This window comes from Bombina bombina, chromosome 6, assembly GCF_027579735.1.
Source record: "Bombina bombina isolate aBomBom1 chromosome 6, aBomBom1.pri, whole genome shotgun sequence".
Taxonomy (NCBI): domain Eukaryota; kingdom Metazoa; phylum Chordata; class Amphibia; order Anura; family Bombinatoridae; genus Bombina; species Bombina bombina.
This window is the reverse complement of record NC_069504.1, coordinates 498041906-498069179: the sequence shown is the minus strand read 5'-3', so window position 1 is coordinate 498069179 and position 27274 is coordinate 498041906. Positions and strand designations below refer to the sequence as shown.

Below are 27274 nucleotides of genomic sequence, written 5' to 3'. Positions count from 1 at the left end.
ATCGTCAGCATCTGATTGTTCATCCTTTTTATCTGTATTTAAAACTGAACAATCACGCTTTCTCTGAAAAACTGGCAGTTTGGATAAAAGATTTGCTATAGCATTATCCACTACTGCTGATAATTGTTACATAGAAATAAGCACTGGGATGCTAGGTGTCGCCTGCGCGGGCAAAGCTGGTGTAGACACAGAAGGAGAGGATGTAGAGTTATCCCCACTACCTTCATTAGATAAATCATCTTGGGCAACATTATGAAAAATAACAGAGCTGTCCTGATTTTGTTTGGACGCTATGGCGCAATTATCACAAACACTCGAAGGGGGAACCACATTTGTCTCTATACACACAGAACATAGGTTATCTGATGGAACAGACATGTTAAACAGATTTAGGCAGGCAAACAATGCAATAAAAACGATTTTAAACAAAAACGTTACTGTCTCTTTAAATAATAAAATGACACATTTATTTCTGAATGTTCAAAAAACTATGAAGGCAATATCCGATTTTTCTGAAATTTGGACCCCAGTGTCTTAATGCTTAGAAAGTATTGCACAGCAAATATGGAGACTCTAGCTCTTAAAAAAAGCAAACTGGAGCTAATTGTTGGATTTAACCGTTTTTACACACCACAATCCCAGCTACAGCCTTGCTGCAGCTTTTTACCTTCCTTAGGGGTCACCATTCACAGAAAAAAGCCTTTTGGAGTCACTTTCTGAACCACAGGACCCTCTCACATGAATCTGCATGCACTGCCTTGAAATTCAACTGCACAGCTGAAGTGCCAAAATGAGGCTTCCTCCCTCAGCACACTAGAGTGAAGGGGCCTTCCTGACTAGATTTAGGTGTCTAAAACAAGCCAGATCAATAAAAAACGTTCCCAAGTGTATGTGAGCTTATAAAATATTTCAAATGGTATAATATTGTAATAAAAACCAATCGATTTAGCCCCTAACAGTGTCTACCAGCATAAAAAACAAAAAGGGGAAGCCTGTTATCTTTTTTGCTGAGGTGAAAGAAAAATGGCTTACCGTTTCCCCTGAGGGGAAAAATGACTGTCATCTAGCATTAGCCTGTGTTGTTAGAAGGAGACTAGTCATACCTGAAGCAGATGAGTCTGCAAACTGTTACCCCCAACTGAAGTTCTCTTGTTTCAACAGTCCTGCGTGGTAACAGTAATGGATTTTAGTTACTTGTGCTAAAATCATAGCCCTCTTAAACAGAAATCTTCATCACTTTTCTGTTATAGAGTAAATAGTACAAGCCAGCACTATTTTAAAATAAACTCTTGATAGAAGAATAAAAAACTACAACTAACACCTCAAACTCCTCGCCATCCCCGTGGTAGATGCTACTTGTTCAGAGCGGCAAGGAGAATGACTGGGGGGCGGAGCCAGAGGGGGAGCTATATGGACAGCTCTTGCTGTGTGCTCTCCTTGCCTTTCCCTGTGGGGGAGAACATTTCCCACAAGTAATGGATGACGCCGTGGACCGGACACAACAATGTTGGAGAAAATCAGATAAGGAGACTCACAAGAGAGCAGACAATTCAGAAACACTTCTAGCAGAAGAGATAGCCAAAAGAAATAACACTTTCCAAGAAAGTAGTTTAATATCCAAAGAATGCATAGGCTCAAAAGGAGGAGCCTGCAAAATCTTTAAAACCAAATTGAGACTCAAAGGAGGAGAAATTGATTTAATAACAGGTTTGATACGAATCAAAGTCTGAACAAAACAGTGAATATCAGGAAGCTTAGCAATCTTTCTATGAAATAAGACAGAAAGAGCAGAGATTTGTCCTTTCAAAGAATTTGCAGATAGACCTTTATCCAAACCATCATGAAGAAACTGTAGAATTCTAGGAATGCTAAAAGAATGCCAAGAATAATCATAAGTGGAACACCATGAAATATAGGTTTTCCAAACCCTATGATAAATCTTCCTTGAAACAGACTTACAAGCCTGTATAATAGTGTTAATTACTGAGTCAGAGAAACCCTTTATGACTAAGAACTAAGCATTCAATTTCCATGCCTTCAAATTTAGAGATTTGAGATCATGATGGAAAACTGGGCATTGAGACAGAAGGTCTGGTCTTAAAGGAAGTGACCAAGGCTGGCAACTGGACATTCGGAAAAGGTCTGCATACCAAAACCTGTGAGGCCATGCTGGTGCTATCAGAAACACATAAGATTGTTCCATAGTGATCTTGGAGATCACCTTTGGAAGAAGAACCAGAGGCAGAAAAATGTAAGCAGGTTGGTAAAACCAGGGAACTGCTAGAGCATTCATCATTTCCGCCTGAGGATCCGTGGACCTGGAAAGGTATCTGGGAAGTTTCTTGTTCAGACAAAAGGCCATCAGATCTATTTCTGGAAGAGCCCACATCTGTACAAGTTTAAAAAACACATCTGGATGGAGAAACCACTCCCCCGGATGTAGAAAATGACGGCTGAGATAATCCGCTTCCCAATTATCTACACCTGGGATATGAATCGCAGAGATTTGACAAGAGTTGGATTCCTCCCAAGAAAGTATCAGAGAAACTTATTTCATTGCTAAAGGACTGAGTCCCTCCTTGATGACTGACATATGCCACTGTTGTGATATTGCCTGCTTGAAAACAAATGTAAAGTTCTCTCTTCAATAGAGGCCAAGCCTGAAGAGCTCTGAAAATAGCACAGAGTTCTAAAATATTGATTGGTAACCTCGCCTCTTGAGGATTCCAAACCCCTTGTGCTGTCAGAGACCCCCAGACAGCTCCACAACCTGTAAGACTTGCATCTGTTGAGATCACAGTCCAGGAAGGACAAACAAAGGAGGCCCCTTAAACAAAAAGGTGATGGTTTAACCACCAAGTCAGAGAGAGTTGAGTGTTGGGATTTAAGTATATCAACTGTGATATCCAAGTATAATCCCTGCACCACTGGTGCAACATGCAAAACTGTAGAGGTCTCATATGAAAACGTACAAAGGGGATTGTGTCCGATGCTGCAATCATGAGACCTAAAACTTCCATGCACATAGCCACTGAAGGTAATGATAAAGACGGAAGGTTTAGACAAGCTAAGACCAATTTAATTTGTCTCTTGTCTGTTAGAGAAAGACTCATGGACACTGAATCTATCTGGAAACCTAAGGAGGTGACCTTTGTCTGAGGAATCAAGAAACTCTTTGGTAAATAGATCCTCCAACCATGATTGAGCTAGTACCAAGATATCGTCCAAATAAGGAAACACCGCAATACCCTGCTCTCTGATTACAGATAGAAGAGCACCGAGAACCTTTGAGAAAATTCTTGGTACTGTTGCTAGGCCAAATGGAAGAGCGACAAATTGGTAAATCTTGTATAGAAAAGAGAATCTCAGAAAACAGTAGTGGTCTGGATGTATCGGAATGTGAAGATAAGCGTCCTGTAAGTCTATTGTGGACATGAAATTACCTTGCTAAACAAATGGCAGAATAGTCCTTATAGTCAACCATCTTGAAAGTTGGGACTCTCGCAAAACAATTTAAAGTTTTCAGATTCAGGATTGGTCTTAAAGAATCTTCCTTCTATGGGACAATGAATAGATTTGAATAGAAACCCAACCCCTGTTCCTGCTGAGGAACTGGTCTAATCACCCCTGAAAGCTCTAGGTCTGAAACTGTGATAATTTTGTCTCACCAAACTTCAGAGAAAATTTAATAAAAAATAAAATAAATGGAATGTAGCTCTATTCTTGTAAACAGCAAGTAAATATAACTTGTTCTACTAGCATGTACAAGGTGAGCATTTACTTTTAGTAATTGAAGTGATAAGTATGGTTTATACCTCTATGAATGATAATAATAAATCTTATGAGAGATACTTATTTAGCCTCTATAATATAAGCAATGATTCATTAATATTATCAAAAAAGAAAAAATGAGAAAAAATCCTTTATATTCAGGATAAGAAACGAAGTGATAGAGTTCAACTCTAGATAAGTAATGTTCAAATATCTTTCCTTAAGTTTCACGCACTCACACAAACACTCTAAAATATATATACAAAGTTCCAGCACACACGCAATATTGACCAGCAAGGAGGAGGTTAATTCAGTGTAATACACCTCAGGTAAGTAAAATCACTTAGCGTTATATTTGGAAACCTTATGATTTGTATACAATACGATACCCAAACCAGCGTGGTGACAAGACCAGATTTTCCCAGGAGCGATGGTGAAGCGTGGAGAGCGGTAATAACAGCAGAGTAAGTGCTAAACCGGAGATTAGTAGAGCGCGGCGTTCCGGTAGCAGCTTGTGTGAGTGCGGCTTCAGCCGCGAGTGATAGAGTTCCGGTAGCGTAGGGATACGATTAGAAGTATCAGTCCAAAAGATTCAGTAAAGAAGTGCAGCAAACTTTGAGACACAAACAGCCTTCAAAAAATAAAATACTTAAGACCTGAAAGGGAAAAGTAAACTGCTTGGAAAGAGCAGTAGCACAGGATGAGAGAATCCACTTTAATTTTTAGGCACTGAGTAATGGAAAAGCACTTCCTTAAATAGGAGGAAGTGCTGATAGTCAGAAAGTCTTAAAGGGATATCACATCCCCCCCTTCTCAGGGAATCACCCCCGGGGATTCCAGACCAGGTTTAAGGGGGTAACGATGATGAAATGACTTCACCAGACGAGGGGCATGAACTTCTGAATGAAGATGCCAGTTATCATCCTCTGGACCGTAACCCTTCCATCTGATGAGATATTCTAATCTTTGTCGTCGAATCCTAGAATCCAGTATTGATTCAACTTCAAATTCCTCTTGAAGATCCACTGAGATAGGAGGCGGAAGATCAACTGCCGTGCGTGTCATTGAATGAAAAGGTTTCAATAATGAAATATGGAAGGTGGGATGAAACTTGTAATCCTTGGGTAACGTGAGCTTGACCACATTGGGATTTATTATCTGCTCTACAGGGTAAGGTCCCAGAAACTGGTTAGCCAATTTCTTGCTAGGGATCTGAAGTTTGAGGTTTTTAGTAGATAGTAACACTAAGTCACCTATTTTATATTCAGGTCCAATCGAATGTTTCCGATCATAGTATTTCTTTTGGTATTCCTTAGCCTCAGCTAGATGTGTTTTCAATACTTTCAATCGATCTTGAAGTTTGGAAGAAAAATCTAAAGCTGAAGGGGAATTCACTGTTTTGTGGGACAAGGTTATAGTGTTAGGATGGTACCCATAAGTTGCGAAAAAGGGGGATGTTTTGATTGAGGAACATAATGAGTTATTATGAGTAAATTCTGCCATAGGAAGGTGAATTAACCAGTCATCTTGTAAATGTGAAATATAACAACGTAAAAAGTGTTCAATGGTCTGGTTCAGTCTTTCTGTCAACCCATTTGTCTGTGGATGGAAAGCAGTAGTGTAGCGATGATCAATTTTCAGTAGCTTACACAAAGATCTCCAGAAGGAAGAGGTGAATTGGGTACCCCTATCAGTAATAATATTAGAGGGTAAACCGTGTAGTCTTACAACCTGATCAAGAAATACTTTAGCTGTAGTCATGGCAGTTGGTAATCCCTTGAGTGGAATAAAATGAGCCAGTCTTGTTAAATGGTCGACTACTACCATGATAGTGTTATATTGTTGTGATGCAGGTAACTCCACTATAAAATCCATGGCAATAGTACTCCATGGTTTATCTGGAATGGGCAGAGGTCTGAGTAACCCTATGGGTTTTTTATGTTCAATTTTATTTCTAGCGCAATTCTCACACCTAGAGACGTAATCATAAATATATTTATTCATCCCTGGCCACCAAAACTTACGACGGGTAAGTTCAATGGTTTTCTGTATCCCTGGGTGACCAGATATGGTGTCATCATGGGTGTGTGTGAGAATGGAAGATCTTATTTTCTCAGGTACGTATAACTTTTCCTCATGATAAAAAAGACCTGTAGTAGGATCTTTTGAACAATTCTGTAGTGGTATTGAATCATGTTTTAGAGCAGTGTAAATCTCTTCTTCTAAGGGTGTTATGGTACCTATTATCTTTTCTGGAGGGATAGTGAAGTTAGGTTGTTCATGAGGAAGTAACTCATGAATACGAGAAAGTGCATCTGCCTTTGTTTTTTGACTCCCTGGTTTATAAGTTATTAAAAAGTTAAAGCGATCTAAAAAAAGTGACCACCTTGCTTGTCTAGCTGTTAAAGTCTTATTCTTCTTTAAGTATTCTAAGTTTTTATGATCAGTATAAATAAGAAATGGAATTACTGATCCTTCTAGTAGGTGTCTCCATTGTTCTAGTGAACACTTAATAGCAAGGAGTTCTTTATCTTCAACACTATAGTTAGCTTCAGCAGAAGTCAAAGTTCTTGAATAGAACGCAATGGGATGAACTTCACCTGTCTCCTTATTTTGTTGGGAAAGAATAGCCCCAATGCCTGTGTTCGATGCATCAACTTCCAACAGGAATTGTTGATCAAATTTAGGCAGTGTTAGTATTGGAGCTGTTGTGAACATTTCCTTAAGACTATCAAAAGTCTTCTGGGCTTGTTCAGACCACTTAAAGCGATGTTTTATACTAGTTAATTGTGTTAATGGTCTTATCACTGAGGAGAAGTTTTTAATAAATTTACGGTAATAGTTTGCGAAACCAATAAATCGCTGTAATGCTTTTACTGTAGTGGGTACAGGCCAGTCTTTAATTGCGGCTACTTTTTCAGGATCCATTTCTATTTTGTTTGGGGTAATTATATAACCCAAAAACTTTATTTTAGAGACATGGAAAACACATTTTTCCAGCTTTGCATATAACTTATGCTCCTTGAGACGAGTAAGAACCCACCTAACATGTTTTTCATGTTCTATGGAAGATTTCGAATAAATCAGAATATCATCTAGATATATGATGACACAGATATCCATTAGATCATGAAAAATCTCGTTGATAAAATGTTGGAAGGTTGCGGGAGCATTGCTTAGACCAAAGGGCATTACGTTATACTGGAAAAGACCATAACGGGTTCTGAACGCGGTTTTCCTTTCGTGTCCTTCCTTTATGCGAATAAGATTATAAGCGCCCTTTAGATCTAATTTTGAGTAGATTGTGGCCTCATTTAATCTTTCTAGTAACTCTGGTATGAGAGGTAGAGGATACCTATTTTTAATTGTTATTTCATTCAATGCCCTGTAGTCAATAATAGGTCTTATTGTTCCATCTTTGTTGCGTACTAAAAACAGTCCTGCAGCAGCAGGGGATGTTGAGTGTGAGATGAACCCTTTTCGCAAGTTTTCATCTAAATATGATCTTAGATATACCAAATCTTCTTGTGAAAGAGGGTAAATCTTTCCATGTGGTATTTGAGATCCCGGTATTAAATCAATGGGACAGTCAAATTCCCTATGTGGTGGGAGGTTTTCTGCCTCTTTGAGGTCAAACACCTCTGCCAGGTCCTGATAAATTTGAGGCAGCTCATGTTCTATAGTAGAGATTACCTGATAGGGAAAACAAGTCTTTATACAATAGTCAGAGTCAAAGTTTACTTGTGGTGATGACCAGTCAATATGAGGATTATGTATTTGTAACCAGCTAAATCCTAAGATGATAGTATGCATGTAGATAGGTATGAGGTCAAAAGTAATATATTCAGAATGTCCTTGGTCAGTTGTTATGAGTAAAGGGATTGTCTGATGGGTAATGGGGCCCTGTTGTATAATAGAACCATCAATAAGTTTAACTGAAACAGGATGTGTTTTGACAACAGTTGGAATTTTATTGAGCTTAACATATGCTATATCTATATAATTTCCTGACGCCCCAGAATCAATCAAAGCGTTAGACCGCACGTTTTTCTGATCCCACTGTAAAGAAAAGGTGAGAGTGAGATGTGGATTTTGGGTAATGTGAAAAATATTGTGATTGAAACTACCCTTACCCTTTTTCTGTCTCAATAGAGATGGACAATTTGTGACGGAGTGGTCCTTTTGTCCACAATAAAGACAGAGATTTTCTAATCTGCGTCTGGTTTTTTCTTCTGGGGTTAGAGGACCCCTTATAGTTCCAATCTCCATAGGAACCTGGTTTGAAACAGCTTTTTCCATGGTTGTAGAACAGGGATAGGAACGTCTGGGCACAACTTCATAGGAAGCTCTTTCAGCCTTTCTTTCACGTAACCTTCGGTCCAAAGTGGTGCTTAATTTAATCAACCCATTCAGTGTGTCAGGCATCTCTAATCGTGACAATTCATCTTTAAGGGATTCAGAGAGACCCAATCTGAATTGGTTCTTTAAGCTGATCTCGTTCCATTGAGAGTCATCTATCCACATTTGAAATTCAGTAATATATTCTTCAATGTTTCTTTTCCCCTGTCTCATAGATCTTAATTTATTTTCAGCTGTTATTTGAGTGTGGGAATCCTCATACAAGGCAGTCATAGCTAGAAAAAATTCTTCAAGCGAATCTAATATTGGATGTTCACTTTCAAAGAATCTATTGGCCTAGGAGCGTGGCTCCCCCTGGAGGAAGGAAATAGTGGTACAGACCTTTATCCTTTCACTATGGTATGTTTTAGGTCTAAGTGAGAAAAGAAGTTTGCATGCACTTTTAAAATCCCTGAAATCGCTGCGCTTGCCAGAGAAGGGTTGTGGGTATTGTATGTGAGGTTCAGCAATTCCTGCTTCTTTCCCTGACATACAATCTTTTATTAAGGTTTTGAGAGCTTTATTTTCAGTTTGTACCTCTGTTAAGGCTCTAGCAAGATATTCTAGTTTTTGATGAATATTAGAAAATTCATTTTTAATTTCATTTGGATCCATCTTCCAAAAAATAAAAAATAAACTTTATTTTTGTGGCCTGAAAATTCTGTGATAATTTTGTCTCACCAAACTTCAGAGAAAATTTAATAAAAAATAAAATAAATGGAATGTAGCTCTATTCTTGTAAACAGCAAGTAAATATAACTTCTTCTACTAGCATGTACAAGGTGAGCATTTACTTTTAGTAATTGAAGTGATAAGTATGGTTTATACCTCTATGAATGATAATAAATCTTATGAGAGATACTTATTTAGCCTCTATAATATAAGCAAGGATTCATTAATATTATCAAAAAAGAAAAAATGAGAAAAAATCCTTTATATTCAGGATAAGAAACGAAGTGATAGAGTTCAACTCTAGATAAGTAATGTTCAAATATCTTTCCTTAAGTTTCACGCACTCACACAAACACTCTAAAATATATATACAAAGTTCCAGCACACACGCAATATTGACCAGCAAGGAGGAGGTTAATTCAGTGTAATACACCTCAGGTAAGTAAAATCACTTAGCGTTATATTTGGAAACCTTATGATTTGTATACAATACGATACCCAAACCAGCGTGGTGACAAGACCAGATTTTCCCAGGAGCGATGGTGAAGCGTGGAGAGCGGTAATAACAGCAGAGTAAGTGCTAAACCGGAGATTAGTAGAGAGCGGCGTTCCGGTAGCAGCTTGTGTGAGTGCGGCTTCAGCCGCGAGTGATAGAGTTCCGGTAGCGTAGGGATACGATTAGAAGTATCAGTCCAAAAGATTCAGTAAAGAAGTGCAGCAAACTTTGAGATACAAACAGCCTTCAAAAAATAAAATACTTAAGACCTGAAAGGGAAAAGTAAACTGCTTGGAAAGAGCAGTAGCACAGGATGAGAGAATCCACTTTAATTTTCAGGCACTGAGTAATGGAAAAGCACTTCCTTAAATAGGAGGAAGTGCTGATAGTCAGAAAGTCTTAAAGGGATATCACAGAAACACACTTCAGAAAAGCCTAAGCCTTCACAGGGTTTGTTGAAACATGAGTAAGAAAGAATCTTCCCATGGGAGGTCTTATTCTGAAACCTATTAGATACCCTTGAGAAACAATATTCTGAATCCACTGATTTTGGACAGAATCTGTCCAAATGTCCTGAAATAACTTTATTCTCCCCCCACCAGAAGAACTGGTTTGAGGGCCACACCGTCATGAAGTCTTAGGGGCTGCATTTGGTTTCTTCTAAGGCTTGGATTTATTCCAATTCGGAGATGGTCTCCAATTAGAGCCAGAGGCCTTAAGGGAAGGAGAGGTTTTCTGTTCTCTATTCTGACTAAAGGAACAAAAACGATTGGGAGCTTTAAATTTTAATTTTAGCAGAAAAACTCCCTTACCCCCAGTGATAGTGGAGATAATAGAATCCAATTGAGAATCAAACAAATTATTACCCTGAAAAGATAGAGATAATAATCTAGATTTAGACACCATGTCAGCATTCCAAGATGTAAGCCATAAAGCTCTTCTAGTTAGAATAGCTAAAGACATATATTTGACATCTTAATGACATCAAATATAGCATCTCAAATGAAATGATTTACATGTTGAAGTAGAACAATGCTAGATAGTTCAGGATCTGATAACTGCTGTGCTAAACTGGCCAACCAAAATGTTGAAGCAGCAGCAACAGCCATAGAAATAGCTGGTCTAAGAATATAGCCAGTATGTAAATATGCTCTTCTAAGGTAAGATTCAAGCTTCCTATCTAAAGGATCCTTAAAAGAAGTACTATCTTCCATAGGAAGAGAAGTACGTTTGGCAAGAGTGGAAATAGCCCCATCAACCTTATGGACCTTTTCCCAAAACTCTAGACTAGCCACAGGTAAAGGATACAACTTTTTAAACCTAAAAGAAGGGTTAAAAGAGGTAACTGGTTTAGACCATCTTTAGCAATCATATTGGAGATAGCATCTGTAATAGGAAAAACTTCAGGAGTAACCTCAGAAGTCTTAAATACAGAATTTAAACGATTATTAGCTTTGCTATCAGGAGGACTAGACTCCTCAATACCCAAAGTAAACAATACTTTAATAGAGAACAAATATGTTCAATTTTAAATAAAAAAAAGATTTGGCAATTTCTGTCTCTGATGAAGAGGAGTCAGAGGAACCATCATTAGTAGAGGATATTTCAGTATGCTTTCGGTCAGTACAAAGTTCATTAGATCTATGACAAGTTTGGAAAGACCTTTTACATTTATTTGATGGCGGAATAGCAGTCAAAGCCTTCTCTATGGCTCCAGCAATAAAAATGTTCATATCTCAAGGAATATCAGGTACATTAGACTGAGAAGGAATAACAGATGTATTTGTACTCATAGAAACATTATCAGCATGTAATAATTTGTCATAACAAATGCCACATAATTGAGCTGAAGAAATAAGATCAGCTTGTTTACAACAAACACACTTAGCTTTAGTAGAATTGTGTTCATGCAGCATGGTTCCTACAGTAACATCAGAGGCAGGATCGAGCATTAGAAGGGGAGAGACTTAATATAACAAATTATGGCGCCAAGAACGACACACTGAAAAGACGTAACTCGCGTCATAACAGGCGTGACTTTGTGCCAAAAATGACGCAATTAAATCACGCAACTTGCGTCACAGCAGGCACAATTTCACACCAAAAATATTTGCGCCAAAAAGGGCGCAATAAAATGATGCTATTTGTGTCATTGTGAGCCTAATTTGACCGCAAAAATTTTAAAAAACAGACTCCATGTTAACAGCTAACTGGAACCCCAGGTAAGAAAAAAAATACCTAAATTCTCCCATAAACATATTTCCATTTTTAAACTGTGTGACTGCAAAGGGAAATATTAACAGACCTGACTCATGGCTAATATATGCAATATACATTAAGAACTTAAATATAAAGTGTCTTCCATAGCTGAGAGTGTCTTAAAAAACATAATTTATGTAAGAACTTACCTGATAAATTCATTTCTTTCATATTAACAAGAGTCCATGAGCTAGTGACGTATGGGATATACATTCCTACCAGGAGGGGCAAAGTTTCCCAAACCTTAAAATGCCTATAAATACACCCCTCACCACACCCACAAATCAGTTTAACGAATAGCCAAGAAGTGGGGTGATAAGAAAAAAAGTGCGAAGCATATAAAATAAGGAATTGGAATAATTGTGCTTTATACAAAAAAATCATAACCACCACAAAAAAGGGTGGGCCTCATGGACTCTTGTTAATATGAAAGAAATGAATTTATCAGGTAAGTTCTTACATAAATTATGTTTTCTTTCATGTAATTAACAAGAGTCCATGAGCTAGTGACGTATGGGATAATGACTACCCAAGATGTGGATCTTTCCACACAAGAGTCACTAGAGAGGGAGGGATAAAATAAAGACAGCCAATTCCTGCTGAAAATAATCCACACCCAAAATAAAGTTTAACGAAAAACATAAGCAGAAGATTCAAACTGAAATCGCTGCCTGAAGAACTTTTCTACCAAAAACTGCTTCAGAAGAAGAAAATACATCAAAATGGTAGAATTTAGTAAAAGTATGCAAAGAGGACCAAGTTGCTGCTTTGCAGATCTGGTCAACCGAAGCTTCATTCCTAAACGCCCAGGAAGTAGATACTGACCTAGTAGAATGAGCTGTAATTCTCTGAGGCGGAATTTTACCCGACTCAACATAGGCAAGATGAATTAAAGATTTCAACCAAGATGCCAAAGAAATGGCAGAAGCTTTCTGGCCTTTTCTAGAACCGGAAAAGATAACAAATAGACTAGAAGTCTTACGGAAAGATTTCGTAGCTTCAACATAATATTTCAAAGCTCTAACAACATCCAAAGAATGCAACGATTTCTCCTTAGAATTCTTAGGATTAGGACATAATGAAGGAACCACAATTTCTCTACTAATGTTGTTGGAATTCACAACCTTAGGTAAAAATTCAAAAGAAGTTCGCAACACCGCCTTATCCTGATGAAAAATCAGAAAAGGAGACTCACAAGAAAGAGCAGATAATTCAGAAACTCTTCTAGCAGAAGAGATGGCCAAAAGGAACAAAACTTTCCAAGAAAGTAATTTAATGTCCAATGAATGCATAGGTTCAAACGGAGGAGCTTGAAGAGCTCCCAGAACCAAATTCAAACTCCAAGGAGGAGAAATTGACTTAATGACAGGTTTTATACGAACCAAAGCTTGTACAAAACAATGAATATCAGGAAGAATAGCAATCTTTCTGTGAAAAAGAACAGAAAGAGCGGAGATTTGTCCTTTCAAAGAACTTGCGGACAAACCCTTATCTAAACCATCCTGAAGAAACTGTAAAATTCTCGGTATTCTAAAAGAATGCCAAGAAAAATGATGAGAAAGACACCAAGAAATATAAGTCTTCCAGACTCTATAATATATCTCTCGAGATACAGATTTACGAGCCTGTAACATAGTATTAATCACGGAGTCAGAGAAACCTCTTTGACCAAGAATCAAGCGTTCAATCTCCATACCTTTAAATTTAAGGATTTCAGATCCGGATGGAAAAAAGGACCTTGCGACAGAAGGTCTGGTCTTAACGGAAGAGTCCATGGTTGGCAAGATGCCATCCGGACAAGATCCGCATACCAAAACCTGTGAGGCCATGCCGGAGCTATTAGCAGAACAAACGAGCATTCCCTCAGAATCTTGGAGATTACTCTTGGAAGAAGAACTAGAGGCGGAAAGATATAGGCAGGATGATACTTCCAAGGAAGTGATAATGCATCCACTGCCTCCGCCTGAGGATCCCGGGATCTGGACAGATACCTGGGAAGTTTCTTGTTTAGATGAGAGGCCATCAGATCTATCTCTGGGAGCCCCCACATTTGAACAATCTGAAGAAATACCTCTGGGTGAAGAGACCATTCGCCCGGATGCAACGTTTGGCGACTGAGATAATCCGCTTCCCAATTGTCTACACCTGGGATATGAACCGCAGAGATTAGACAGGAGCTGGATTCCGCCCAAACCAAAATTCGAGATACTTCTTTCATAGCCAGAGGACTGTGAGTCCCTCCTTGATGATTGATGTATGCCACAGTTGTGACATTGTCTGTCTGAAAACAAATGAACGATTCTCTCTTCAGAAGAGGCCAAAACTGAAGAGCTCTGAAAATTGCACGGAGTTCCAAAATATTGATCGGTAATCTCACCTCCTGAGATTCCCAAACTCCTTGTGCCGTCAGAGATCCCCACACAGCTCCCCAACCTGTGAGACTTGCATCTGTTGAAATTACAGTCCAGGTCGGAAGAACAAAAGAAGCCCCCTGAATTAAACGATGGTGATCTGTCCACCACGTTAGAGAGTGTCGAACAATCGGTTTTAAAGATATTAATTGATATATCTTCGTGTAATCCCTGCACCATTGGTTCAGCATACAGAGCTGAAGAGGTCGCATGTGAAAACGAGCAAAGGGGATCGCGTCCGATGCAGCAGTCATAAGACCTAGAATTTCCATGCATAAGGCTACCGAAGGGAATGATTGAGACTGAAGGTTTCGACAAGCTGTAATCAATTTTAGACGTCTCTTGTCTGTTAAAGACAGAGTCATGGACACTGAATCTATCTGGAAACCCAGAAAGGTTACCCTTGTTTGAGGAATCAAAGAACTTTTTGGTAAATTGATCCTCCAACCATGATCTTGAAGAAACAACACAAGTCGATTCGTATGAGACTCTGCTAAATGTAAAGACTGAGCAAGTACCAAGATATCGTCCAAATAAGGAAATACCACAATACCCTGTTCTCTGATTACAGACAGAAGGGCACCGAGAATTTTTGTGAAAATTCTTGGAGCTGTAGCAAGGCCAAACGGTAGAGCCACAAATTGGTAATGCTTGTCTAGAAAAGAGAATCTCAGGAACTGATAATGATCTGGATGAATCGGAATATGCAGATATGCATCCTGTAAATCTATTGTGGACATATAATTCCCTTGCTGAACAAAAGGCAATATAGTCCTTACAGTTACCATCTTGAACGTTGGTATCCTTACATAACGATTCAATAATTTTAGATCCAGAACTGGTCTGAAGGAATTCTCCTTCTTTGGTACAATGAAGAGATTTGAATAAAACCCCATCCCCTGTTCCGGAACTGGAACTGGCATAATTACTCCAGCCAACTCTAGATCTGAAACACAATTCAGAAATGCTTGAGCTTTCACTGGATTTACTGGGACACGGGAAAGAAAAAATCTCTTTGCAGGAGGTCTCATCTTGAAACCAATTCTGTACCCTTCTGAAACAATGTTCTGAATCCAAAGATTGTGAACAGAATTGATCCAAATTTCTTTGAAAAAACGTAACCTGCCCCCTACCAGCTGAACTGGAATGAGGGCCGTACCTTCATGTGAACTTAGAAGCAGGCTTTGCCTTTCTAGCAGGCTTGGATTTATTCCAGACTGGAGATGGTTTCCAAACTGAAACTGCTCCTGAGGACGAAGGATCAGGCTTTTGTTCTTTGTTGAAACGAAAGGAACGAAAACGATTGTTAGCCCTGTTTTTACCTTTAGATTTTTTATCCTGTGGTAAAAAAGTTCCTTTCCCACCAGTAACAGTTGAAATAATAGAATCCAACTGAGAACCAAATAATTTGTTTCCCTGGAAAGAAATGGAAAGTAGAGTTGATTTAGAAGCCATATCAGCATTCCAAGTCTTAAGCCATAAAGCTCTTCTGGCTAAGATAGCCAGAGACATAAACCTAACATCAACTCTAATAATATCAAAAATGGCATCACAGATAAAATTATTAGCATGCTGGAGAAGAATAATAATATCATGAGAATCACGATTTGTTACTTGTTGCGCTAGAGTTTCCAACCAAAAAGTTGAAGCTGCAGCAACATCAGCCAATGATATAGCAGGTCTAAGAAGATTACCTGAACACAGATAAGCTTTTCTTAGAAAAGATTCAATTTTTCTATCTAAAGGATCCTTAAACGAGGTACCATCTGACGTAGGAATGGTAGTACGTTTAGCAAGGGTAGAAATAGCCCCATCAACTTTAGGGATTTTGTCCCAAAATTCTAACCTGTCAGGCGGAACAGGATATAATTGCTTAAAACGTTTAGAAGGAGTAAATGAATTACCCAATTTATCCCATTCTTTGGAAATTACTGCAGAAATAGCATTAGGAACAGGAAAAACTTCTGGAATAACCGCAGGAGCTTTAAAAACCTTATCCAAACGTATAGAATTAGTATCAAGAGGACTAGAATCCTCTATTTCTAAAGCAATTAGTACTTCTTTAAGTAAAGAGCGAATAAATTCCATCTTAAATAAATATGAAGATTTATCAGCATCAATCTCTGAGATAGAATCCTCTGAACCAGAAGAGTCCAAAGAATCAGAATGATGGTGTTCATTTAAAAATTCATCTGTAGAGAGAGAAGATTTAAAAGACTTTTTACGTTTACTAGAAGGAGAAATAACAGACAAAGCCTTCTTTATGGATTCAGAAACAAAATCTCTTATGTTATCAGGAACATTCTGCACCTTAGATGTTGAGGGAACTGCAACAGGCAATGGTACATTACTAAAGGAAATATTATCTGCTTTAACAAGTTTGTCATGACAATTATTACAAACAACAGCTGGAGGAATAGCTACCAAAAGTTTACAGCAGATACACTTAGCTTTGGTAGATCCAGCAGGCAGTGATTTTCCTGTAGTATCTTCTGGCTCAGATGCAACGTGAGACATCTTGCAATATGTAAGAGAAAAAACAACATATAAAGCAAAAGAGATCAAATTCCTTATAAGACAGTTTCAGGAATGGGAAAGAATGCCAAATATCAAGCTTCTAGCAACCAGAAGCAAATGAAAAATGAGACTGAAATAATGTGGAGACAAAAGCGACGCCCATATTTTTTAGCGCCAAATAAGACGCCCACATTATTTGGCGCCTAAATGCTTTTGGCGCCAAAAATGACGCCACATCCGGAACGCCGACATTTTTGGCGCAAAATAGCGTCAAAAAATGACGCAACTTCCGGCGACACGTATGACGCCGGAAACGGAAAAGAATTTTTGCGCCAAAAAAGTCCGCGCCAAGAATGACGCAATAAAATGAAGCATTTTCAGCCCCCGCGAGCCTAACAGCCCACAGGGAAAAAAGTCAAATTTTTGAGGTAAGAAAAATATGATAATTCAATGCATAATCCCAAATATGAAACTGACTGTCTGAAAATAAGGAAAGTTGAACATTCTGAGTCAAGGCAAATAAATGTTTGAATACATATATTTAGAACTTTATAAATAAAGTGCCCAACCATAGCTTAGAGTGTCACAGAAAATAAGACTTACTTACCCCAGGACACTCATCTACATGTTTGTAGAAAGCCAAACCAGTACTGAAACGAGAATCAGTAGAGGTAATGGTAAATATAAGAGTATATCGTCGATCTGAAAAGGGAGGTAAGAGATGAATCTCTACGACCGATAACAGAGAACCTTATGAAATAGACCCCGTAGAAGGAGATCACTGCATTCAATAGGCAATACTCTCTTCACATCCCTCTGACATTCACTGCATGCTGAGAGGAAAACCGGGCTCCAACTTGCTGCGGAGCGCATATCAACGTAGAATCTAGCACAAACTTACTTCACCACCTCCCTTGGAGGCAAAGTTTGTAAAACTGATTTGTGGGTGTGGTGAGGGGTGTATTTATAGGCATTTTAAGGTTTGGGAAACTTTGCCCCTCCTGGTAGGAATGTATATCCCATACGTCACTAGCTCATGGACTCTTGTTAATTACATGAAAGAAATTATATATACTTACCAGAAGACACCCATCCACATGTAGCAGACAGCCAAACCAGTAATGAAACATATCAGCAGAAGTAATGGCAGAGGAGTATAATGTTGATCTGTAAATTGAATCCCCACGATCGAATTTACAGAAAGCCCTAGAATAGATTTCCCATAGACAAAAACTTGGTATCATCAGACAATACTCCATTCACATCTCTCAGACAAACACTGTACTTAGAGAGGAACTGGGCTTCAATACTGAGGTATAAGTGAGGTGGGAGGTGTATTTATAGGCATTTGAGGTTTGGGAAACTTTGCCCCCTCCTGGTAGGAATGTATATCCCATACATCACCAGCTAATGTACTCTAGCCACCTATATGAAAGAAACAGATGCTCAATTTTAAATCTAAGCGCTAAGCTATTATGAGATGCGCAACACTTCAAAAACGAAAGTGAAACCTGTTTGTTCAAAGCCAAAAAACACAGTCTATGAGCCCAAAAAAACTCTCACATTAAGCAGATATAAATCCCCATCTGCTTAATGCGAGATAAAGCAGATATAAAAATATACTACCTGTCTTAAATAGACAGGGCGGGCCGTGGACTCGATACATCACAAGAGAAAGAAATTTATTAGGTAAGCATAAATTCTGTTTTCTCTTGTAAGATGTATCGAGTCCACGGATTCATCCATACTTATGGGATACCAATACCAAAGCTTTAGGACAAGGATGAAGGGAGGGACAAGACAGGTACCTTAAACGGAAGGCACCACTACTTATAGAACCTTTCTCCCAAAAATAGCCTCCGAAGAAGCAAAAGTATCAAATTTGTAAAATTTTAAAAAAGTATGAAGCGAAGACCAAGTTGCCGCCTTACAAATCTGTTCAACAGAAGCCTCATTTTTAAAAGCCCATGTGGAAGCCACTGCTCTAGTAGAATGAGCAGTAATTCTTTCAGGAGGTTGCTGGCCAGCAGTCTCATAATCCAAACGGATGAAGCTTTTCAGCCAAAAGGAAAGAGAGGTAGCCGTAGCCGTTTGACCTCTCCGTTTACCAGAATAAACAACAAACAATGAAGATGTTTGACGGAAATCTTTAGTTGCTTGTAAGTAGAACTTTAAAGCACGAACAACATCAAGATTGTGAAACAGACGTTCCTTCTTTGATGAAGGATTAGGACACAGAGAAGGAACAACAATCTCCTGATTCATATTCCTATTAGAAACAACCTTAGGAAGAAACCCAGGTTTGGTACGCAAAACCACCTTATCTACATGGAAAACTAGGTAAGGTGAGTCACACTGTAAAGCAGATAACTCAGAAACTCTTCGAGCCGAAGAGATAGCTACTAAAAACAAAACTTTCCAAGATAGAAGCTCAATATCTATGGAAGAACTTTAAGAACCAAGTTTAGGCTCCATGGCGGAGCAACAGGTTTAAATACAGGCTTGATCCTGACCAAGGCCTGACTAAATGCTTGAACGTCTGGAACATCTGCCAGACATTTGTGTAAAAAAATAGACAGAGCAGATATTTGTCCCTTTAAGTAACTAGCTGATAATCCTTTCTCCAATCCTTCTTGGAGAAAGGACAAAATTCTAGGAATCCTAATCTTACTCCATGAGTAACCCTTGGATTCACACCAACAAAGATATTTGCGCCAAATCTTATGATAGATTTTCCTGGTAACAGGCTTTCTAGCCTGAATCAGGGTATCAATGACCGACTCAGAGAAACCACGCTTTGATAGAATCAGACGTTCAATCTGCAAGCAGTCAGACGCAGAGAAATTAGATTTGGATGCTGGAACGGACCTTGGATTAGAAGGTCCTGCCTCATTGGCAGAGTCCACGGTGGAACAGATGACATGTCCACCAGGTCTGCATACCAGGTCCTGCGTGGCCACGCAGGCGCTATCAGAATCACCGAAGCTCTCTCCTGCTTGATTCTGGCAACCAGACGTGGGAGGAGAGGAAACGGTGGAAATACATAAGCCAGATTGAAGGACCAGGGCACTGCTAGAGAATCTATCAGTACCGCCTGGGGATCCCGGGACCTGGACCCGTAACAAGGAAGTTTGGCGTTCTGTCGGGACGCCATCAGATCCAATTCTGGTGTGCCCCATAGCTGAGTCAGCTGGGCAAATACCTCCGGATGGAGCTCCCACTCCCCCGGATGAAAATTTTGACGACTTAGGAAATCCGCTTCCCAGTTCTCTACCCCTGGGATATGGATTGCTGAGAGATGGCAAGAGTGATCCTCCGCCCATCGGATTATTTTGGTTACCTCCATCATCGCTAGAAAACTCTGTGTTCCTCCTTGATGATTGATAAAGGCTACAGTCGTGATGTTGTCCGACTGAAATCTGATGAATTTGGCCGCAGCTAGCTGAGGCCACGCCTGAAGCGCATTGAATATCGCTCTCAGTTCTAGAATGTGTATTGGGAGGAGAGATTCCTCCCGAGACCATAAGCCCTGTGCTTTCAGGGATTTCCAGACTGCACCCCAGCCTAGCAGGCTGGCATCTGTCATTACTATGAGCCACTCTGGCCTACGGAAACACATTCCCTGAGACAGGTGGTCCTGAGACAACCACCAGAGAAGAGAATCTCTGGTCTCTTGGTCCAAATGCAGTTGAGGAGATAAATCTGCATAATCCCCATTCCACTGTTTGAGCATGCATAGTTGCAGTGGTCTGAGGTGTAGGCGGGCATAGGGAACTATGTCCATTGCCGCTACCATGAGTCCGATTACCTCCATACATTGAGCCACTGATGGCCGAGGAATGGAATGAAGAGCTCGGCAAATGATTAAAAGTTTTGATTTTCTGACCTCCGTCAGAAATATTTTCATTTCTACCGAGTCTATCAGAGTCCCTAGGAAGGAAACTCTTGTGAGAGGGACGAGAGAACTCTTATGTTCACCTTCCATCCGTGAGATCTCAGAAAAGCCAACACTATGTCCGTGTGAGATTTGGCTAGCTGGAAAGTCGACGCCTGAATTAAGATGTCGTCTGGATAAGGTGCCACTGCTATACCCCGCGGCCTTAGAACCGCCAAAAGGGACCCTAGCACCTTTGCGAAAATTCTGGGAGCCATGGCCAACCCGAAGGGAAGGGCCACAAACTGGTAATGCCTGTCCAGAAGGCGAATCTGAGGAATTGATGATGATCTCTGTGAATAGGGATGTGTAGATGCGCATCCTTTAAATCCACGGTAGTCATATATTGACCCTCCTGGATCAGAGGAAGAATAGTCCAAATAGTCTCCATCCTGAAAGATGGTACTCTGAGGAATTTGTTTAGAATTTTGAGATCCAAGATTGGTCTGAAAGTTCCCTCTTTCTTGGGAACCACAAACAGGTTGGAGTAAAACCCTAGCCCTTGTTCTGCTCTTGGAACTGGGCGGATCACTCCCATGGTATGTAGGTCTTCTACACAGCGTAAGAACGCCTCTCTCTTTGTCTGGTTTGCAGACAATTGAGAAATATGAAATCTCCCCCTTGGGGGGGGGGGGGGAGGAGTCTTTGGAGTCCAGAAGATATCCTTGGGACACAATTTCTAAAGCCCAGGAATCGTGAACATCTCTTGCCCAAGCCTGAGCAAAGAGAGAGTCTGCCCCCTACTAGATCCGGTCCCGGATCAGGGGCTACTCCTTCATGCTGTCTTAGAGGCAGCAGCAGGCTTCTTGGCCTGTTTACCCTTGTTCCAAGCCTGGTTAGGTCTCCAGACTGATTTGGATTGGACAGAATTCCCCTCTTGCTTTGCTGCAGGGGAAGCTGAAGCGGGACCACCCTTGAAGTTCCGAAAGGAACGAAAATTATTTTGTTTGGTCCTCATCTTATTTGTTTTTATCCTGAGGGAGGGCATGGCCTTTCCCTCCAGTGATGTCTGATATAATTTCTTTCAGTGCAGGCCCGAATAGGGTCTTTCCTTTGAAAGGGATGTTCAACAGTTTAGATTTTGATGACACCTCAGCAGACCAGGACTTAAGCCATAACGCCCTGCGTGCTAAAATGGCAAAACCTGAATTCTTTGCAGCTAATTTAGCCATTTGGAAAGCGGCATCTGTAATGAAAGAATTAGCCAACTTAAGGGCCTTAATTCTATCCATAACATCCTCTAATGGAGTCTCCACCTGAAGAGCCACTTCTAGAGCCTCAAACCAGAAAGCAGCTGCAGTAGTTACAGGAACAATGCATGCAATAGGTTGGAGAAGAAAACCTTGATGAACAAAAATTTTCTTTAGGAGACCCTCTAATTTTTTATCCATAGGATCTATGGAAGCACAACTGTCTTTGATAGGTATAGTTGTACGTTTAGCAAGAGTAGAAATAGCTCCCTCCACCTTAGGAACAGTCTGCCACGAGTCCTGTATGGTGTCAGATATGGGAAACATTTTCTTAAAAACAGGAGGGGGAGCGAACGGAATACCTGGTCTATCCCACTCCTTAGTAACAATAGTCACAATCCTCTTAGGGACTGGAAAAACATCAGTGTAAACAGGAACCTCTAAGTATCTGTCCATTTTACACAATTTCTCTGGGACCACTATAGGGTTACAATCGTCTAGAGTTGCTAATACCTCCCGGAGAAATAAGCGGAGGTGTTCAAGCTTAAATTTAAAGGCCGTCATATCAGAATCTGTCTGAGGGAGCGTCTTTCCTGAATCAGAAATCTCTCCCTCACCCCTACTTCAGAACATTGTGAGGGTATATCGGATACGGCTACTAAAACGTCAGACGGCTCAGCATTTGTTCTTAACCCAGAGCTGTCACGCTTTCCTTGTAAACCAGGCAGTTTAGAGAAAACCTCAGTGAGGGTTTTATTCATAACTGTGGCCATGTCTTGTAAAGTAAATGAATTAGACGCACTAGAGGTACTTGGCGTCACTTGTGCGGGTGTTACTGGTTGTGACACATGGGGAGAGCTAGATGCTAAACCCTCATTTCCTTCTGAGAATCATCTATTGCAATATTTTTAAGTGCTAAAATATGCTCTTTATAATTTATAGACATATCAGTGCAAGTGGGACACATTCTAAGAGGGGGTTCCACAATGGCTTCTAAACACATAGAACAAGGATTTTCCTTGGTGTCAGACATGTTAAACAGGTTAGTAATGTAACAAGCAAGCTTGGAAAACACTTTAATCAAAGTAAATAACACTTTAAACAAAAAAACGGTACTGTGCCTTTAAGAGAAAAAAAGCTGCACAAACTCTGCAAAACAGTGTAAAAAGCAGTAAACACAACGAAATGTTTACAGTAGCATCATAAAGCCTTAGTAACTTTGCACAACTATGCAAATAAACAATTAACCCCTTAATGTAAAAACCGGATTGAAAAAACTTAAAAACCGGTAAAATAACGTTCAGCACCTTGCCACAGCTCTGCTGTGGCGCCTACCTGCCCTTTAGGAACGATTTGTGGGGGGAAAAAACATCTTTACAGCCCTCAAATACAGCAGGAATCTCTGGAGAAGTAGCTGAATGCTTCTGAGGTAAATACATTGTGCAACTGAAAATAGGCCCCTCCCACCTCACTCAACGTTATGGGGCCTAAAAAACACCACAGTGTGTTTCTTAAACTAGCCATGTGGGTTAATAACCCTTAAACAAGCCACAAAGTCTTAAAGTCCCTCAAAAAAAATGTTTTATTTGTAACTAAACCAAAACGTTTTTTCCTATTAGTGTCACCAGTAACTATGAGCCCTTTATGCAAGCTTGGATTCCTCTTTTACTGAATACAGCTTACCTTTCCCTCATGGGGATATTGCCAGCCTTTTTCTAGAAATAACACAGTCTGTCTAGAAAAAAATAGACTGAACATACCTTAATGCAGTTTAGCCTGCAAACTGTTCCCCCAACTGAAGTTTTCCTGTACTCTTCAGCCCTTGTGAGAACAGCAGTGGATCTTAGTTACAGAATTTAAGATCATCCTCCTCCTTGCAGAAATCTTCATCCCTTTTCTGCCAGAGAGTAAATAGTACACACCGGTACCATTTAAAATAACAAACTTTTGCTTGAGAAAATAAAAACTAACATTTTTGTCACCACACTCACTCTGCCCTTCCTAGCAGGCAGAGAATGACTGGGGGTGGAGCTAAGGGAGGAGCTATATAGACAGCTCTGCTGTGGGTGCTCTCTCTGCCACTTCCTGTAGGGAAGGAGAATATCCCACAAGTATGGATGAATCCGTGGACTCGATACATCTTACAAGAGAAAAAGAAAAATAACAGGCAAAACATTCAATTTCCACAATGTAACAGTTTCAGTAGATAGAAAAACAAAGATAATATTTTTTATTTTTTTTTAAACAAAAAATAAAATAAAAAAAGAAGGCATAATAGATTTCAAAACTAATGAAAACAGCGAGCAATAGAGGGAGAGGGGTAAAAAAAAAAACTACATTTTGGCGCCAATAATGACGCATTACGCAAAAGGAAGTTTACATTTTTTGGCGCAAAACTAACACCAGAAAATGACACAACTCGTGTCATAAAAAACGCGATTTCGAGCCAAAACAACTAGCGTCAACAAAGATGCAGGAAGTTATGAAATTTGCTCCATCAGAGGATCAACTTCACACCAAAAACATTTTGCGCCACAAATGACGCAATAAAAAACTGAATTTTGCATCCTTGCGAGCCTAGATTTGCCCGCGAAAAAAATAAAAACAAGTCAAATTTAAAAAAGACTGAACCCCAGGTAAGAAAAAAGTTTAAATAAACTTCTCAAACATGATTCCTATACTGAAACTGTTTAGACTGCAAAGGGAAATATACATAGACCTGACTCATGGCAAATATAAGTAAAATACATATATTTAAAACTTTATATTAATACATAAAGCGCCAAACCATAGCTGAGTGTCTTAAATAATGATACATACTTACCAAAAGACACCCATCCACATATAGCATAGAGCCAAACCAGTACTGAAAACTATCAGCAGAGGTAATGGTATATAAGAGTATATCGCTGATCTGAAAAGGGAGGTAAGAGATGAATCTCTACGACCGATATCAGAGAACCCTTGAAAAGATTTCCCGTGAGAGAAACCATAAAATCAATAGGCGATACTCTCTTCACATCCCTCTGACAAACACTGTACTCAGAGGAATTGAGCTTCAGAATGCTTAGAAGCGCTTATCATAGAAGAAATCATAAAAAACAAGCACAAGCTTACTTCACTGCCTCCATTAGAAGCAAAGCTTGTAAAAACTGAGTTGTGGGTGTGGTGGGAGGTGTATTTATAGGCATTTGAGGTTTGGGAAACTTTCCCCTCCTGGTAGGAATGTATATCCCATACGTCACTAGCTCATGGACTCTGGCCAATTACATGAAAGAAAGCCCATTTATGTATGTTCTTAATTGGCCAAAGTAGAGGAGATAAAAGATACTCAAAAACATTTCAAAGGGTATGTCTCTGAACTGTATAACAATACAAAATTTCATTAGTTATTTTAAACAGTTATTTTGTAAGAAGATTTTTTTGGCAAAAGTGTTTTAATTCTTGATATATACTAAGCATAAATAAAAAATGAGCTTGATGTCTTATTAACACTTACAATTTTTAGGATATTTTCATGTTCATATGATATTTCATATCTTATTGTATATACCAAAATATTTCCATACTTTATTCTAGTACCTGTGCAATATTCTTTTCCACCAGAATGTGGTACCACAATCCTCCTGTAAACAATTGGTTCAGACTCCAGGATGTTCTCATCATGTCTGTAAGTTGGGGGTCTCTCGTTTGGAGTCCCCCGGGACCGAGTTCCAACTACTCCTCTTCTCTCATGTGTATCGATCTCTTCAAACACTGCTGCTTTGTCAAATAATGCCAGGTTGCCTTCAAAATCAAAGTCTGTATCTGGAATTTCTTCAAGGTCATCTCCAAAGCACTCGTCGTCACGAGCTTTCATCTGCCCATTCTTGGGACCACTTTTCTTTGGGGTGACCTGGTTTGGGTACCGGCTACTGGAAGACCCTGTATAGGTAAAAATAATATTTTGGCTTCTTTCAGAAAAGAATAATTGTTAACACTCTAAAAGCCATTATTTTTTAATGGTCAAATGAGGGCAAAAGAAAAATGATATATTTGCCCAAATCGTTGTGTGTTGCACTTTTACACAAATAAATGTGATACTGAAGAGAGTTGAATGCAGCAGCCTGCTGCCATATTTGCAAATTGTTTAGAAAATGAATGTTGAATACAAAATTTGCACATGCCTAATATATTCTCTCTCTCAACAAAAAATAAATATATAAAAATAAATAAAATATACTTATAAACTATACATACACACAAATATCAATTGAACATAAATGTATTTAATGATAATTTGTGCAATAAAAATTGAACATGTTTATATACATATTTAGGTAGCCCTCAGTTAACGTAGGGGTTCTGTTTCTGAAGGAACAGATGTAAAAGTATTAATGTAAAATGAACCTAGTTATATAATGCAAGTCAAAAGGAAGTAAAAGAGTTAAGTTCAAGGCCCCTCTCACAATTGACATTGGTAATGTAATATATTATAACGTAATATAGATTATATGTGCTATTATATATTAAATATATAATGAATGCTATAAATGTAAAAACAGCAATATAAAACTTGTTTTTATGCGTGTGAGGCATTTCACTATCCATCAATAAGCCAATGGGAGTCCTGTTTATCAGACAGTAGGCAGTATTTTTCTTTTCTGCATATAAAAAGGAAAGTTTTTAACAGTATGCATGCAAACATATACTTCCTGTTAGCTTCAATATAAAAAAAGGCCAGAATTAAAAAATATTTTTTACTGTACTGGCACTTTAAGAAAGCAAATGGATGGTAAACTACTCATGTGCTGTACTATAAATGCAGGTGGCAAAAATTATTTGTCAAATCTTTTGTTTTCAGTTAAAGGGACAGTCAACCATAGAATGGTTATTGTTTTAAAAGATAGATAATCCCTTTATTACTCATTTCCCAGTTTTGCATAACCAACACAGTAATATTAATGTACCTTTTTACCTTTGTGATTACCTTGTATCTAGGAACCTTCTTCCAGCCCCCTGATCACATGACTGTGACTGTTTATTATCTATTGTCTTAAATTTAGCATTGTATTGTGCTAGATCTTAAATAACTTTCTGTGCCCGAACACAGTGTTATCTATATAGCCCACGTGTACTTTCTGTCTCTTTGTGTTGAAAAGAGATTTAAAAAGCATGTGATAAGAGGCAGCCCTCAAAGGCTTAGAAATTAGCATATGAGCCTACCTATGTTTAGTTTAAACTAAGAATACCAAGAGAAAAAAGCAAATTTGATGATAAAAGTAAATTGGAAAGTCGATTAAAATTAAAAGTCCTATCTGAATAATAAAAGTTTAATTTATACTTGACTGTCCCTTTAAGGAGCCTGTGGAATAACTTCAACAATAGTGGTCATGTTTATTGCCCTCCTAGTCCAGCATCACAATTTTATAGACCACTTTGAAAACCTGGCCCCCACATTTACTTTCTTGTAATGTCAATGTATCTTCCATAAAGGCATCTCACCTCACTTGTGGAAATGAGCCCATGCATTTAAAGAGGTACAAAAACATAATTTATGTAAGAACTTACCTGATAAATTCATTTCTTTCATATTAGCAAGAGTCCATGAGCTAGTGACGTATGGGATATACATTCCTACCAGGAG

At 39.0% G+C, this 27274-nt stretch overlaps 1 protein-coding gene across 1 annotated transcript in view; it reads right to left on the bottom strand.

Annotated features, from left to right (window-relative positions):
- Positions 1-27274, bottom strand: part of EDC3 (enhancer of mRNA decapping 3) — a 439215-nt gene that overhangs the window by 269729 nt on the left and 142212 nt on the right. Inside the window, 1 exon segment of the mRNA XM_053717364.1 lies at positions 25231-25572. Coding sequence (XP_053573339.1) covers positions 25231-25572 — 342 coding nt within the window.